This window comes from Lactuca virosa, chromosome 9 (assembly GCF_052849685.1).
Source record: "Lactuca virosa cultivar CGN04683 chromosome 9, Lactuca_virosa_CGN04683_v6, whole genome shotgun sequence".
In the NCBI taxonomy this organism is placed as follows: domain Eukaryota; kingdom Viridiplantae; phylum Streptophyta; class Magnoliopsida; order Asterales; family Asteraceae; genus Lactuca; species Lactuca virosa.
In genome coordinates, this window is record NC_136434.1 from 24,468,796 (window position 1) to 24,485,656 (window position 16,861).

The following is a 16,861-nucleotide window of genomic DNA, read 5'->3' on the forward strand; positions in this document are numbered from 1 at the left end:
TTATTATTATTTTTTAATAAAGCAAATACTTATAGTAACAAATAGTTAATATAGAATTTGAATTTGATTAAGAAAATATATCTTAAGCAAAGTTTATCGCAATCTACAAAAATCAAATAATCAAATACTACTATATAATACTGGAAAATAGAAAAAATATCTTACCATGCAAATTTCAGTACATTCTAACACCGAAAAGTTATCGTCGATGCATGTTATCGTAGTCTTGTAAATATGCATATCATTATTTAACTTAAAAAACCGTTCCACCCTTGTCTCTTTTGAGATAGATCATCTTTTGTACATGTAAATTCGATTATATTTATCTTACATAAATTATTGTTCTTTTCATACATATCTAATCAGTGATGAGGCTACATATACATCAAAGGTGGGTCACTTCAGGGACGGAGCTTGAACGATTGATTTGGGGGCCGAAAGTATTAGAAAACTAAATTTAACGTTTTTACACATAAAATAACCATTTTTTTCCAGTAATTAAACACCAAAAATACCTAAAATTAAGGTTCTTACACATAAAAAACAAAATTTTTTCAGCAACTAAACACCAAAAATACCTAAAAGAATAATTACAACTCAGTTCGACGACCTTTAAGGTCTTTAAATTCATCAATTACTGACTTCGTATCAATGTTTTCAACAATTTCTCTTTCTATGTAAACCACCAAATTGTTTGCGAGAAAGTCATCTGACATCTTATTGCGAAGACGGTTCTTGAATATTTTCATTGCTGAAAATCCCCTCTCTGTTGTTGCGGTAGAAACTGGAAGTGTCAAGATTAACCGAACCACTCTATCAAGCAAATAATATGTCTCGCGTTTCTGAGTTTCTACAAGACCCTTGCATAGGTCAGCAATAGTTGATACGCCACTTAGCTTGGGATTCTTTGTCATATCGATATTAAAAATCTCCAATTGATATCGTAATTGAATTCTCTCTTGCTCCGTAAAATCTTCAGGATAATACTTCTCAACAAGAAGACAAATCTGATCAATGTTAATCACTTTAGGGTGTTCTTTTGAAACTAAAGTAGAACTAAGACTTAATAACTTCATCGCTTGATCGTTAAATCTACTATTCAACTCATGTAATTGTTTGTCCAATGTGGATGTAAACAAATCTACTCGATAAAAATGTTCAAAAGTAACATGATTATCGTTTTTTCGAGGCTGGTATCGAGTAGAAGTATATGGAGATTTCATATTTGGCATATCTACTTGATGTTTCTCACAAAATAACTTTACCTGTGCAAATAAAGAATCCCATCCGTTGTTCCTGAAATCATTTAGACTCTCATTTGTTGCTGAAACTAACTCCATGGCATTAAGAATATCTTGGGATTTCTTTTGCAGAGCTTGAGAAAGTATATCAGTTTTTCCCATTACTTCTTTCATCAAGTGAAGAATAAACACAAACTCAAATGATTTCAAGTAACAGTAAGCTGTATCAGCATCTCCGCGTGGGGAATAAGTAGTAGATACATTATCAAGTATTCCCTGGAGAACAACACGAGTACAATCAAACATGTTAAGCAAACTGCAAATGGAACGAAAATGAGAACCCCAACGTGTATCACCAGCCCTTCTTAATGTCCCAACTTGATTCAATCCTTTACCCGATTCGATTTCACCAAGTTCCAATAAATGTTCAATCTCAGTTTCCTTTGCCTTTTGTAACTCATCATGACGCTTACTGGAAGCACAAACTACATTAATTGTAAAAATCAAGTTTGTAAAAAATTGGTGTATAGGAATAATTTCCCGTGAAGTAGCCACCAATGCTAGTTGTAATCTGTGAGCGAAGCAGTGAACATAATACGTATAAGGACAATCCTTAAGAACAAGTGCCTGTAATCCATTCCATTCCCCTCTCATATTACTAGCACCATCACAACCTTGGCCACGGATTTTACTAACATCAAACTGATAGTGCAAAAGTTGGGTCCACATATTTGTTTTCAAGGTTAATGATAAGGTGTCCCTAACATGAACCAAATCCAAGAACCTTTCCCGTATGATCCCTTCTGCATCAACAAATCTCAAAACTATGGCCATTTCTTTTTGAATATCTCCAGAAGTATACTTTGAATTAAAAGGAGCTTTCTCTAATATAACATTTGCAACTTCATCATTATAAGATGCTAGAAGTTTTAGTAGTTGAAGAAAATTACCTCGATTTTTGGAATTAGGCGTTTCATCATGTCCTCGTAAAGCACAAGCTTGGAATGTCAACCAACGAATTGTATCTATTGAAGCTTTTAATCGTAAACGGTTCTTTATTATTTGTGCTTCATTTTGCTTCACTATGATATTTTCAATGTGTGTTGCTTGATTCATCAAGTTTTCAGCAAATGTAACAGCATTTCTATGTTGTGAACAACCTAAGTGCTTCAAGAATGCACAATTTTTCCCATCATTAACTTTTTTCCAATTGTCAAATCCTTTAACAGTAAATGCATCGTAACCATGGCACACACTTGGTTTATCATTAAATATATAACAAATAAAACAATAAGAAGCATGTGTTGTTGGAGAATACTCTAACCAATTAGGGAATATGTTGAACCAAGAATATTGGAATCTATGAGGATGTTTCTTTGAACCTTTAGCATTATATTCTTGAAGACGTATTTGGAAAGGTCCTAAAGTCATATAAGCTTGTCTTACTTGTTCCCTTAAATTAACCGGATATTCCCACATTTGTTTTCGTTTAGCGGGATCTCTTTATAGATTTTTAAGATCCACTTCATTAGGATTTGATTGTGTAGCTTCAAAAATATCATTATCTTGTTGATTTTCATGTTCTTGCGGTTGTGGCTCACTTGTTGAAGCTTTGTGACGTTTATTGTGTTGATTTTCATTATGAGTTTCTTCATCATCATTCTTTCTTTTGAAAAAAGAATCAATGGTTTTCATCTTTCCCATAAAATTGTAAGCTTTGTATGATTGTATCTATAAAAATCAAAATTGAAATTATAATCTCATATTTCATAACCAACAACCCAAATTCTGCAAAAAAGCTTATTTCTACAAATCTTATTTCTACAAAATTTTACAAAATTCTGAAATCAATTAACCAACAATGCTCCTAAATTCTACGGATCTTATTTATGATAAATCATTTAACTAACAATGCTCCTAAGTCCTAAGTCTTAACAATCAGAAATATAAATTAATTAATTAACAATTACATGATAAAATAGAATTGAAAACTGTAAGGCATGTATGATTTTGATTTATGAGAGAATAGTCAAATAGTTAAACATAATTGAAACCATTCATTGATTCCAGAAGGGGCGCATGGCAGTTAAACACTAAACAGAACTGAGGGATTATGATTTCTGCATTCTGAAGACAAAAAAAAAAAAAACAATAGACAAACCTGATTAAGTGATTACTGGAGTGGACACGATCAATTGATTCCAGCAGCCAGCAGGAGCGCAAGGCAGCAGGTTTGCAGCGACAACAAATGCAGAGCGTGCAGCAGGCAGCAAGATCGCAACAGCGCTGCTTTGGTCGAATGACCAATGACGATGACGATCCTTTTTTGTTTGATTCGGGCTATTGGAAATCGCTGGGGGGGGGGGGGGGGGGGGGACAACCCAATTTTTTAATGTATATGGCTTAATATAGATAAAAAATCATGGACTAATTACACTTCTATTAAAAAACTCAGGGGGGCCAACACCCCTCCTGGCCCTTTATAACCTTCGCCCATGGGTCACTCGATCCACCTTACTTTTTTATTTTTATCAAGGATTATATAAAAATATAAATTGTAAACTACTTTAATTATTTTAAATGAACCACCTTAATGCTTTTGGCAAAAACAAATATGCATAAATCAAGATTTTCAAAGCCTATCTTTGATTTTTTTATTGGTTTCATTTAAATAGCGAACCATGTTGTTTTATGTTCTAGACTCGTTGGTGTATCTAATCCTTATATTTTCAATATTTTGTTTCATCTATGTTACTTAAAGTTAAAATGACAACAATGTCTATGAAGTTAGTTAATTAATTTTGTATACAAACCCCTATGTACTGTTTTCCACCGTCCCTCCTCTCAACCCGATCTATAACATGATCAGGGTAACCCAAAAATCAAATAAAAAGCTTATTATTCATAATTTTAATAACCTATGATATATAAATAACGTGTAACAAAAAATATATTATAAATACGACATTGTTTATTTTTTCTTGAAACCAATACTATATAAACCACGTAAGCATTAAAATCGGTTTGAGAACTTATAACTGTCGACTGACCAAGTCAATAACAAAATGCACCAAAAATATTTACAGACTTTTGAAACTAATTCTTATTCTGTTTTTTATTTACAAAAAAAAGTCAAATTGTGGGTCCAAATAATGGTTGACCGACTAAGTCAATGACAAAATGCTTCAAAAATATCGGCTACATAATGGCTTATCGAAGAATCCACTTCAATAGAAGAACAATCTGCCATGCATCATGTACAACCATCTTTTCAACTGTTTATCAAATTTGACATTAGTCCCTGTAGACAATTTCTAATTCTCTATAGTCTACGCTGAATGTTCACCATTGGGAGTGGCTGAGTTAGGTAAGAAAATAGAGATTTTTTTTAATGATTTTGTAGTATGTGGTTCAAACTTCAAATTGGGAGCTATACGATCTTTTGACTAGTGCCTATTTGAGTCATATGTGCTCTTAGTTGGTGACTTATTTAACCGAACACACATAATTAACCATTAAAATATTGTACAATTATCTATTTGGTTATGAAAGCTCAAAAAATGTTAAACAGACTTTTTTTTTTTTTGGAACGGCATTGAAAATTAAAAAGGCTAGCAAGCAGCTGACCAAAACAAAACGAGAACAATTAGTTCATGAGGGGATTTTGAAGCCACCCGGTTATAGTTTTCTTAACTTTACGGTTCCTACTACAAAACCAATTAAAAGAAAACGAGACAATACAATCAAACATCAACTCTTTTTTGTACTTCACGGTCCCAAAAACTAACACATTCCAGTAAGTTTAAAGAACCCAAATTAAAGTAGCACAAGTCATCTCAATGATCAATCTTTGAGCATTTGCAATAGCTTGACTATCAATCCACTCAAAAACATCTTCAATAGAGTTAAATGATGGCACCATCAGATCTATCCATCTAGCAAACTTAAGCTATAATTGACGAGCCATCGAACACTTCAAAAATAAGTGAACACAATCTCCTATCACCTCTCCACAACATGGACATAAAATAGAAGACAAATCAATTTCCTGATGATGAAGGTTACTCCTCGTCGGTAAACGATTAAGGATAAGCCTCCATATAAAAATATTAATTTTTATAGGAAAAGAAATATTCCACCTAGTAGGACTATCACCCATAGGAAGCGACATGAGGTCTAAACGAGATCTGACAGACTTGACGGAGAACATGTCTTCAACCCCAAAAAACCATCTCCACGAGTCCTGTGTCATATCAAACTATTTTGTAATGATTTCATTGTCACATGATATAACAGTTGTAGATATACGTGTCATGTGTTATATCATGTGGTGTTGATGTGACATCTATATGAATTTTTTAATTAATATTTTGTTTTTAAAATTTATAATTATTATTATTGTTATTGCTAAAATAAAGTTAATAAAATCATTAAAATCATATTCAAACATATATCATCAACTAAATATTTATATTTAACTATCTATACTATAAAAGTGATTATAAATTGGTTCATAATATTAAATAAGTACCTAAATTGTAATAATAGATTAACTAAACTTCAATATTAAAATAACATATTTTACTTTTATTTATAAAATTATGTCTCTAACTGCTAACATATTATACTTAACGTATTAGTTTGAATATATTGTTATATGTGAACTATTGTCATTTTAAGGTCATAGTTTTGAATAATTTGCATAAAATATTTTAATTGTTAATTTAAATATAACGTTAAATTGTTAACTTAAATCAAAATATCAATTATACAAAAAAGTCAATCCAAATATTATTTTGTAAATGATTAAAAGTTATAAATTATAGTGTTAAAAGCAAAACCCAATCTGTAATCCCAAATTAACTAAAAAAAATCACGGCACGAGGACTTCCCAGGGGGTCACCCATCCCGGTACTACTCCTGCCCGAGCACACTTAACTGTAGAGTTCTTATGAGATCTGCTGCCCTCACGACTTTAAAACGCGTTGTGACAATGAATGTATCCACACCCCTTATAAGGAGTGTTTAGTTTTCTTTCCAAGCCGATGTGGGATCAGGTGCAACCCACCTTCACCCCCCATTATAGGGTTCGACGTCCCTATCGAACACATCGACCCGTGCCCTAGCTCTGATACCATTTGTAACATCCCCTCTGGCACATATCACAATATTGTCCGCTTTGGGCAACTCGGCACGAGGACTTCCCAGGGGGTCACCCATCTCGGTACTACTCCCGCCCGAGCACGCTTAACTGCAGAGTTCTTATGGGATCTGCTGCTCCCACGGCTTTAAAACGCGTTGTGACAAGGAATGTATCCACGCCCCTTATAAGGAAATGTTTCGTTCTCCTTCCAAGCCGATGGGGGATGTTACAAATGGTATCAGAGCTGGGCACGGGTCGGGTCGATGTGTTCGACGGGGACGTCGAACCCTATAATGGGGGTTGAAGGTGGGTTGTACCTGATCCCACATCGGCTTGGAAGGAGAACGAAACATTTCCTTATAAGGGGTGTGGATACCTTCCTTGTCACAACGCTTTTTAAAGCCGTGAGGGTAGCATATACCATAAGAACTCTGTAGACTGTAGTTAAGCGTGCTCGGACGGTAGTAGTACCGGGATGGGTGACCCCCTGGGAAGTCCTCGTGTCGAGTGACCCAAAACGGACAATATTGTGATACGTGCGAGAGGGTGATGTTACAATTTACAACAATAATAGTTAAAAATAATATAATATAAAAGGATTATATTGTTGCCTTTAAAAACAAAAACAATGTTTAATGTTTTAAGTAATTAAAATGATAGAAATTAAAATGTTAAACAAATAGATTTTAAAAAAAATTAATCATAACAAAAACTATAAATTACATTAAACCATATATTTTTAAACAAAAATATGAACTCACATTTTTCCCAACTTAATCAGTTTATTCACTATAAACAAGATTGTTATACATCAACTAATACAACTCAAAACTCACTACAAGATCTCTCATCACTCATAAGAAAGAAGATGATACAAGAAATTGTACGAACATAACTACACAAACCCTAATCCTAACTGATACACAGAGAGAAAATAGGAGAAAACTAGAAATGTGTGTGAGACAAATGTGTGTTGAATGTTACGTCTTCAGATGCATCATTGCAACATATATTTGGGTCAGCTAAGACCCATGCATCATCAACATATGCATGTTCATTCACTAAATGCATGCAATATAGATACAATCTACCCCACATAATAGAAAACTATGCACAAAATACCCTAAGGATCTAAAATGTAAAGTTTGCTAAATATGTATATTTTCAACACCCCTTCTCAAACTTGACATTTTAAATAAAACTTATAAATTATCTTTTGAAAACAAATCAATGAGACCAAGTCTTCTAACTAAAAAAATCATGTTGTTGTGAACTCAAAGACTTGGTTAGTAAATTTGCATTTTGAAAATTAGAATCTATTTTTGAAACTTTCAAAACACAATTTTCAATTTTTCCCTAACAAAATGTAAATCTATCTCAAAGTATTTTGTCTTTTCATGAAAGATAGGATTTAAAGCAAGCTTTACTATAGATTCATTATTACAAAACTGATACATGAGTTAAATTATTAACTCCTAAATCACAAAGTAATTTTAGAATCCAAATTATTTCACATGTTATTTTACCTATGCATGATATTTAGACTCAGTAGATGACCTTGAAACAATACTTTGTTTTTTGGTTTTCCAGGAAATCAAAGAATTTCCCAAGTACACTAAATAACCGGTTGATCTGCGAGTATTGAGATATTTAGCCCAATCTGCATCAACATAACAAACAAGACTAAACTGACCAGATTTACAAATATAAACCCCTTTACCAGGACTAGATTTCAAGTATCTCAAGAGTCTTAATGCAATATTCAAATCAAACTTTCTAGGTTTATGCATTTGTTGACTTAATAAAGGAACTACATATGATATATCAGGTCGAGTAACAGTCAAATATATTAATTTTCCAACAAGTTTTTGAAATTCAGTTATATTGAAAAAACTACCAGAACTATCTAAATCATTATATCTTTTAATAACCAAGTTAGACTCAAGAGGAGTCTTAACAGGTTTACACCTAAATAAACCATATTCGTGTAATAATTCAAGACAATATTTCCTCTTATTCAAACAAAGACCTTTTCAGACCTGATAACCTCAATACTAAGAAAATATTTTAAATATCCTAAATCTTTTAATTAAAAACTGAGATTTAAGAAACTCTTTAACTTTATTTAATTCAATCTTACAGTTACCAGTTAACATGATATCATCCACATAAACAAGCAAAACCACCATAGTATCATTTTTATTTCTTATAAACAAAGAGTAATCATTAATGTTTTGAGTGAAACCAAAAGTAAAAAGAGAAGAACATAACTTCTCATTCCACTTTCTAGGGGCTTGCTTGAGCCCGTATAAAGATTTTATTAATTTGCAAACTTTGTTCTCACTTTTAGAATGATAACCTTCATGTAAAACCATGAATACATCTTCAGATAAGTCCCTATAGAGAAATGCATTATTGATGTCAAGTTGAACAAGACGCCAAGAATTGTTAACAACTAAAGTAATAACTATACGAACGGTAACAATTTTGGCTACATCAGAAAACGCCTCTTCATAGTCAATCCCTTCCCATTGATTATGACATTTGGCCACTAATCTGGCTTTATACCTTTCTACTTCACCATTTGACCTATACTTAATTTTTTACACCCAACGACACCAAATAGGTTTTCTATTAGGTGGTAATTCAGTTATTTCCCAGGTGTTGTTACGATAAAGGGCTTTCATTTCTTCATTTATGGCATTTAACCAATTAGAATCTAAAACAACCTCACTATAAGATTTTGGTTCAACAGATTTATTTAAATTTGAAACAAAACATTTATTATCACTATCCAAATAAATATAATTAACAATTTTTTCTATCCCAAACTTATGTTTTCCCTCTACCGAATAGTCACTAAACCGAGATGGCATTCTAATATCTCTTCTAGACCTAGTGACACCTAAAGAATAACTACTCGAAGGATTGGGACTATTGATTGGGACTATTCTGACTACTATCCTCAGTCTCTATAGAAGGAAAAGGAACAGTCCCATCACCAGGAGGCACATTTGCCTCGCCAGTATGGTTGCTGACTGAAGGACTAGTCTCATCCAGTTCATGATCTGCATTAGCACCATCCAAGTGAGGAATAACTCTAAGGTCCTCTAAATTAGATTTTTCAGATATAGAATCAGAAGAAAAAGACTCGTCATAGGAGAAAGCGTCCAAAGTGTTTAGAAAATCAGAAGATTTGTTTTCCATAAAAGATGAATTTATTTGAAAGGAAAAACAGATTCATAGAACTTCACATCACAGGAAACAAAAACAGAATTAGAGTCAAGACTTAACAATTTGTAATCTTTTTGTTCAGAAGACTAACCTAACAAAACACATTTTTCAACTCTTTTAGAAAACTTATCTGCATTTTTTAACTTTGTTGTAAAGAAAAGACAACCAAAACTCTAAGTTTATAAAAAAATAGGAGGTTTTTTTATTAACAAGTTGATAAGGAGACAAACCATCCAAAACAGATGTAGGAGTTCTATTAATAAGGAAAACATTAGTTAAAACAACCTCATTCCAATATTTAAGAGGCAAAGAAGATTGAAATATGAGAGTTCTAGAAACATTCAGAATATGCCTACGTTTCCTTTCCACAACACCATTTTGCTGTGGTGTGTGGACACAAGAAGTCTGATGAGAAATTCCTTTGCTAACAAAAAAAGATTTTATTTTATTATTTAAAAACTCAATCCCATTATCAGACCTTACAATTTTAACCTTAACATTAAACAGATTAAAAAGAGAATTAAAGAATCCAAAAACACAATTAAAAACCTCATCTTTATATTTTAAAAGATAAACCCAAGTGGCTCTTGTGAAATCATCCACAATAGAAAGAAAGAACCTAAAAGCTTCAGTAGTAGTAACTCTATAAGGGACCTACATGTCTAAATGAATTAATTCACCAAGTTCAGTTGTAATGTCACACCCCTGAACCGATAAAACGGCGGAAACATCCGGGGGCGGATGACGTCATGTACAATATCATAACAATTGAGTTGAATTGAACGGCCTTTTCGTAATACATCATATCGGTATGGTGAGGACTAAACTAAAACATACCGATGATCACATCGAAGTTTCCTATTGTAACCGACATTGTGCTGATTTGGAAGAATTGGTTGTTTTAGTGTTAGAGTGCATCCTACGTATATCTCTTTAGTGCTTTTCGTTTTATCATTTTCTATTTCTACTGTGAATGTTTCGTTGAGTGATTCTGGCTTTTGTCTGAATATGTTTTTTTTGTGACTCACGGAACTCCTCTTCATACCGTTATTGTAAAGTATGCATGCATATGAGTCATTGAGGAGGAACGTACCGGTAACCACCGTAGGATCATTCACAGCCTCCTCACACCCCATTGTTAGAACTCTTCCCACGCCTCTGACATTCCTTGCTTTTGGGCAATCCCTCTTGAAATGCCATGTTTCTCCACATCCGTAGCAAGCCTGGCTCACTCCGGTATTAGCGACTTGGATGGTTTGTTGGGTCGGCGTCCTACAGAAATGGGCGGTATGCCCCTTCTTTTTGCAATTGCTGCAGTACATTTCTCGGTAGGCCCCGATGTGATGGAAGTCACATTTGTTACACTTTGGAAGGGTTCCAGCATATCGTTTGGCGGGTGCTGGGGCTGTAGGGATAACTGCGGTGTGGACTGCCACCGTTTGTTGTTTCTTTGCGGGCTTTTGCGTTGACTGGCCCTTTTTCTTGTTCTAGAATTTTCGTTTCTTGGGCAGTACTCCTCCATTGTCGTACGAGGCCTTAGGCTTGTAATTTGGGGTGTCTTTGCAGGAACACACTCGTTGGTGTCTTTGGTTGTCACCACAATTGGAATTGTAAGCACCGTTCCCGTTTCCGTTTGTGTTGTTAGCTCTAAGTTGTGCCATGAAGGCTATCACGACGGCTGTTACAGCGGCTTGGAATGTAGCGGGGTCTATTTGTAGAATTGGTGTTACACCGGTGTGCTGGTTACTTCCGCGTGATGGCATGATTATTGTTGTATGGTATGAAACGGGTTCGTTAGTAACTAAGGTCATTACTAGTTGCATCCCATCTATATTTATATAAACATATAGATATCATGCTTTGCTGTACGGTTCCGATATTTCGACCAACATCCTCGTGATGTAATTATAGTGGTGAGTAGTAGTAGGTATTGTATAAATGTTAAGTTACCAAAATAACACATAGATGCCAAAAGCTTAAGATGGTTCGAGTTTCATGGATTTTGGGAGGGCGTATCTCGCTTGATTTACTACTACTAGTTGTGATGAAGACGCAATAAGCCTACCATATAGTGTAGGTATAGTCACTAACTCACTAGGCTATACTAGTCTATCATTTATCAAAATGATACACAAGGTGCCCTGCCATATCACATATCTCGCGAGTGGCTTCCTTCATTTCTTGTTTCATTATGACTGCCCTAGTTTCAGTCGTAAGGATTTGTCGTCTTATGGTGGCTATTTTCTCCTCTTATCCATTAGTTGGTTGCCACGGTAGGGTAGTAGGGGTCGTCGTGGTGAAATCCGATCATGTTGTCTGTGCGAGAATGGAGGTACCTAAAGAATCTAGGTGTGTGAGATTTCATTACACTATGTGTAAACTTATTAATACAGGATTGTGAGCCACTACCTTCATTATACCTACCAGAGTACACACTAAAGTCCTGAATTATAACCAGAGTCTCTTGTAGGGAGAGTGTGACACTTGTGTATAGATCTATACAGGACTGACAATCCCGCACCTAAACTGTTAGCTACAGTTGGACCGGCAGGTCTGGGGTGACAAATGTCGTACAATTCCGATGCCTGAAGAACGTCGTGCAGACCACTAGTCGTTAGCATGGTTATAATAAACACTCACAATAAGTATTAATAAAATATTTGATTTACGGGGAAGCATACCTTCAACTGGTTTTATTTAATAATTTTATTGTCCCAAACAGTCAGAATGAGCGAAACATTCAAACATTAGAAGGTATGCTTCGTGCTTGTAGGATAAACTTTGATAAAACATGAGACGCTCACCCACCACTAGTTGAGTTCCCTTATAACAGTAACCACCCCGCCAGCATCAAAGCCACTTCGTTTGAAACACTATACAGACGTAAGTATAGATCACCCCTGTGTTGGGCTGAAGTGGGTGACACACAACTGGCAAAGACACAAGTTCCTGACAGTACTCTCACCGGCCCTGAGATCATAAGGGAGACAACAGAAAAGATCGTCCAAATCCGGGAACGACTGAAAGTATCTAAGGACCGACAAAAGAGTTATGCGGATAAACGAAGAAAGCCCTTGGAGTTCCAGGTTGGTGACCGCGACCTGTTAAAGGTCTCACCCTGGAAAGGAATGATACGTTTCGGAAAACATGGAAAACAAAATCCAAGGTATATCGGGCCATTCGAGATTCTTGCTAGAATCGGCCTGGTAGCTTACAAACTTCAACTACCGCAGGAACTCAGTAACATACATCCCACCTTCTACGTGTCTAATCTAAAGAAGTGTTTGTCCGACGAGACTCTTGTAATCCCACTCGATGAAATTGAAATAAACGACAGTCTACACTTCGTAGAGGAACCTGTGGAAATCATGGATAGGGAAATTAAGAGAACGAAACAAAGCTGTATACCAATAGTGAAGGTCCGCTGGAACGCCAAGCGAGGACCTGAATTCACTTGGGAACGAGAAGACCAGATGCAACAAAAATACGCGTATCTTTTCACTAGTTCATGAGTACCTACTCTAGAAATAATTTCGGGACGAAATTCCCTCTAACGGGAGGATAATTTAACAACCGGTTATTTCAGGTCAATAAAAGTCAAAGAAATTCAACCAAAAGTCAATTATGCCTATAAAAGTTGTGACAACCCGAACCTTTTTCCGTTTCCGTTATCCTAATTCCGTTAATAAAATTTGAATTTTATTAAGTTTCGTCAAAACTTCATGGTTTAGGAAATCATCTAGTTTTGTATAATTAATTTTATATAAACGATGTGGAACCAAATCACGCGAAAACCCGAGGTCCTTGAAAAACGAATCAGTTTTTGGCCTAAGTGAGTATACGGCCGCACACCTGTGTACGGCCGCACACCCGTGTACGGCCGCACACCCGTTTACGGCTGGTGTCAGGTGGACCCCACCACCGACCATACCCCCAGCCTATAAATACAGGACCCCCACCCTCATTTGAACACTTTGGACCGGAAACTCTCTCATTCTCTCTCTAGAACTTTTGACCGTACACACTAAAAACACCTCCTTTTTTCCGGAAAAACATCGAAAATCGTCATTTGGAGTCGATTGGGAGCATCTGGAACACATTTTCTTCGAAATCAAACACCCTTGTTCTTGAGTGTACGACCGTACACCCTTCAAATCTGCAAAGGGCCGTACACGCCTCTGAAACAGTGAAAAACTCGTTTTCTCGATTCGATCAAGTCCCGGTAACATTCCTTAACCGAAAACAAGTGTTTTTCTAACACTTTACCTAACGAAATCGCTAATGTAGATGCATATATGTATTTATTGATATTAGGATTCCGTTAAGTGCCACGTACAATAACCCGAGGATCTTCATTTCTAGTCGACGTTTTCACACAATAACAGTGAGTTCATACCCCTATGTTTTTACAATTTTTAATGTTTTCAGGGGGGGATACAAGCCAAACACAAATGATTTTATCAAGTTTTAAACTTATGAAATTAATACAGTCAACGATTTCCCCGTTTTATAAAATATATAGATATTTTATCCCTTTTGTACTATGCTGAGCAAAAGGAACACTTTTACTTTGGAAACAAGATTTCATAGTCTTCGGAACAGTTTACAAACCAAGTACATAACATTTCACACAAACTATAATCGGTATAGTTTGGGGATTCATACAAGGTTATACATATACAAACACACAAACTATAATAGGTATAGTTTGCGAATTCATTAAATGGTTTACAAACTTATCTTTTATAAACCTTTCCGTTATTTATAAAAAAGGTTTTCCTGTATTATTACTTGTAAAGTCGTTAATCTAGTGGAGACACGTCCTTGGGCGCTTACAAACATAACTAAGTGGAGGACTACCCTTATGATGCAGAGTCTCCTCGAGGGAGAGCGTGAGTTTGTGTATAGATCTATACGGGACTGACTATCCCGCACCTTACTGCTAGCTACAGTAGGACCGGCAGGTCTACGGGTGACAAAGTCATAAAGGATACTGGTGCCCGATTCGCGCCATATCAAGTTTAGTATGGTCATAAAACTCGCAAGTAGATAACAACGATATATTTACGTAGTAATATACTTTACATAAACAATGCTTATTTAGCATAAGTATGAAAAATACATGGTTTCTTTATGAGGAATAAAATTACTATACATACTGGTAATAACCAAGGTTTCAAACAGAAAATGTTATTCATACTAGTGATAGCCAGGGTTTTCATACAGAACATACTATACAAAGGTTTTTGTACAAGAATACACACATACTACGGTTGATAGTAATTAGAATACAAACTAATGTTTTTCTATACTACAACAGAATACAGTAACAAATATTCATAGTTAATCCTATGATTCCTTAGTTTAGGCATCAGGGTTACGTATGGAGCATATTCGATAGACTGTTGAATGTGTGGTTTCCGCATCATTTCATGTTCCTTGTTTGGTTGTGGACTTAGGGCAGATCCACATAGTCAACCGTCTGTCCAATATTGGTTTATATGTGGCTAGCATGAACTAAGTGGTTATAGATGGAACTGATAGTATCTCACTTTTACTAAAGAAAATATTGGATTTTCTTGGAAACATATAAACTTTTTCACTGATTCATCAACAGGTTTTTATTACAAATACATCTCTTATGAACTAACCAGCTTTATGCTGATACTCTTTCAAAACTGCTTGTATTCTCAGGAAATCAGTAGACAGGTACCTCCTGGAGTTTTGAGAAGACGGAGCGTAGAGAGTCACGTCTTTCTATTTTGATTATACTTTTGATGTATAAAAACATGAATCAAACAGATGTAAACCTTTTCTATATTTGTATTCAATGTAATGGTTGTGTTTACTATGATTACTATGATACAACTGTTGTGATACTACACATGACGTCATCCACCCCCGAACGTTTCCGCCGTTCCGGTTTGGGGGTGTGACAAAAGTCAAATAGTTAAAAATTAAATAATAAGAATTCAAGTTGCCTTTAAGGATTTCGGTTTTTTGAATCAAAAACCCATGCCAAAACCGAAATCATTCCATAACCGAGAACACTTCCTAGACTGAAATCTCAAAGTGGCCGAAATCATGCGAGGTCCCTGTCACACCCCGTTAAAGCGGAAACACGAAGAGTGACAGGCTAAGGTCTCATCACAAAAGGTAAATAGGAGTACCAACCATAAATATTAAGCGTTTTAAGTTACATCGCGTACAAAACAAATACATTCAGTTTTCACAATACATAGTTTAATACATAACAAAAGCAACAACTTAAATCGTGCTGGTGTCTTATTGATTCACTAACCGTTCCTTGAAAAGCATGCAAAAACGAGGGTCAACTATAAAATAGTTGGTGAGTTCACAGGTTTATAATAGTACATTATTATAATAAGAAAATATAGTTTGTTCAATAAAAGTTCTAGTTCAAAAAATGATGAATGCCATTACATTCCGTTCACAACCAAGCCTAACGACCGTTCTTGCCCCATTCCATCATGTCCATGGTTCCCATGATGTCCGTTCATGGAAATATGCACCCACAGTTCTGGGCGAGTGGAGGCTGTCGACCCCAAATAACGCTATCCAAAAGACCATCGACTCGAATATGAGTTAATAGGTTGTATCGGTTCTCCGGGGACTTAACATACAAGTTCATAACACCAAATTCATAGTACAAGTTCATAATACAAGGTTCATACAACAAAGTTCATACCATATAGTTCATAGAACAAGTTCATAAAATAATGTTCATAGAAATTGTAGCATGCTTTCCACCCCAAAACATTAAAAACGTAAAATAGGGGCTGTGAATACTCACAATGGAAAGTTTGTGGCTCGGGCTTCGGGGGTTGATGTTGATGAGTGCGATTCCTAATAGCTTCCTACGGAACAAATAGAGTATAGTGAGATATAATTTACTAAGCTATTTTCTAGGAACTATATATCCAACTAGTGGTGTCGTAAAAGTGCCCAAAGTGTGTATGATTCATCATTGGTAACATTAATTCATAATGCATTGTGTTGAAAATTTCACAAAGGCATGGAAATAAATTCCAAAAATTCCAAAAATTGGTTTTCTGGTTCTAACAAAGGACATTGGTGTCCAGAAATTTCGTAGACATTTTTGATGGTCATTTGATATTTATTTGTAAATTAAAACCCAATTAATAGAGAAAATTCAAAATAAATAGTAAAAAGTTTCTAAAATTCTCAATTTAAGTTTTACAGGTTCTCATAATATTACCAA

At 35.1% G+C, this 16,861-nt stretch overlaps 1 protein-coding gene and 1 pseudogene across 1 annotated transcript; both read right to left on the bottom strand.

Annotated features, from left to right (window-relative positions):
* Positions 1 to 590: 590 nt before the first annotated feature.
* LOC145139042 (uncharacterized) lies at positions 591 to 10,940 on the bottom strand. Its single transcript, XM_079073000.1, has 11 exons — positions 10,712 to 10,940; positions 9,849 to 10,037; positions 9,710 to 9,748; positions 9,376 to 9,494; positions 8,531 to 8,978; positions 8,414 to 8,438; positions 8,064 to 8,352; positions 2,830 to 2,972; positions 2,679 to 2,742; positions 1,288 to 2,615; positions 591 to 1,206 (listed from the first exon to the last, which is right to left on the bottom strand). Exons 1-11 carry the CDS (start codon positions 10,938 to 10,940, stop codon positions 591 to 593), a joined length of 3,489 nt encoding a protein of 1,162 aa, XP_078929126.1.
* On the bottom strand, positions 6,425 to 6,542 carry LOC145141621 (5S ribosomal RNA; annotated as a pseudogene).
* Positions 10,941 to 16,861: the final 5,921 nt, after the last annotated feature.

Coding starts and splice junctions, on each gene's coding strand:
- LOC145139042 (XM_079073000.1), bottom strand. CDS start 10,940: ATGTACTGCAGCAATTGCAAAAAGAAGGGGCATACCGCCCATTTCTGT. Junction 8,353..8,413: donor AGGTTATCAGGTCTGAAAAG/GTCTTTGTTTGA, acceptor TGGTTTATTTAG/GTGTAAACCTGTTAAGACTC. Junction 2,616..2,678: donor TAAGGGAACAAGTAAGACAA/GCTTATATGACT, acceptor AAAGGTTCAAAG/AAACATCCTCATAGATTCCA.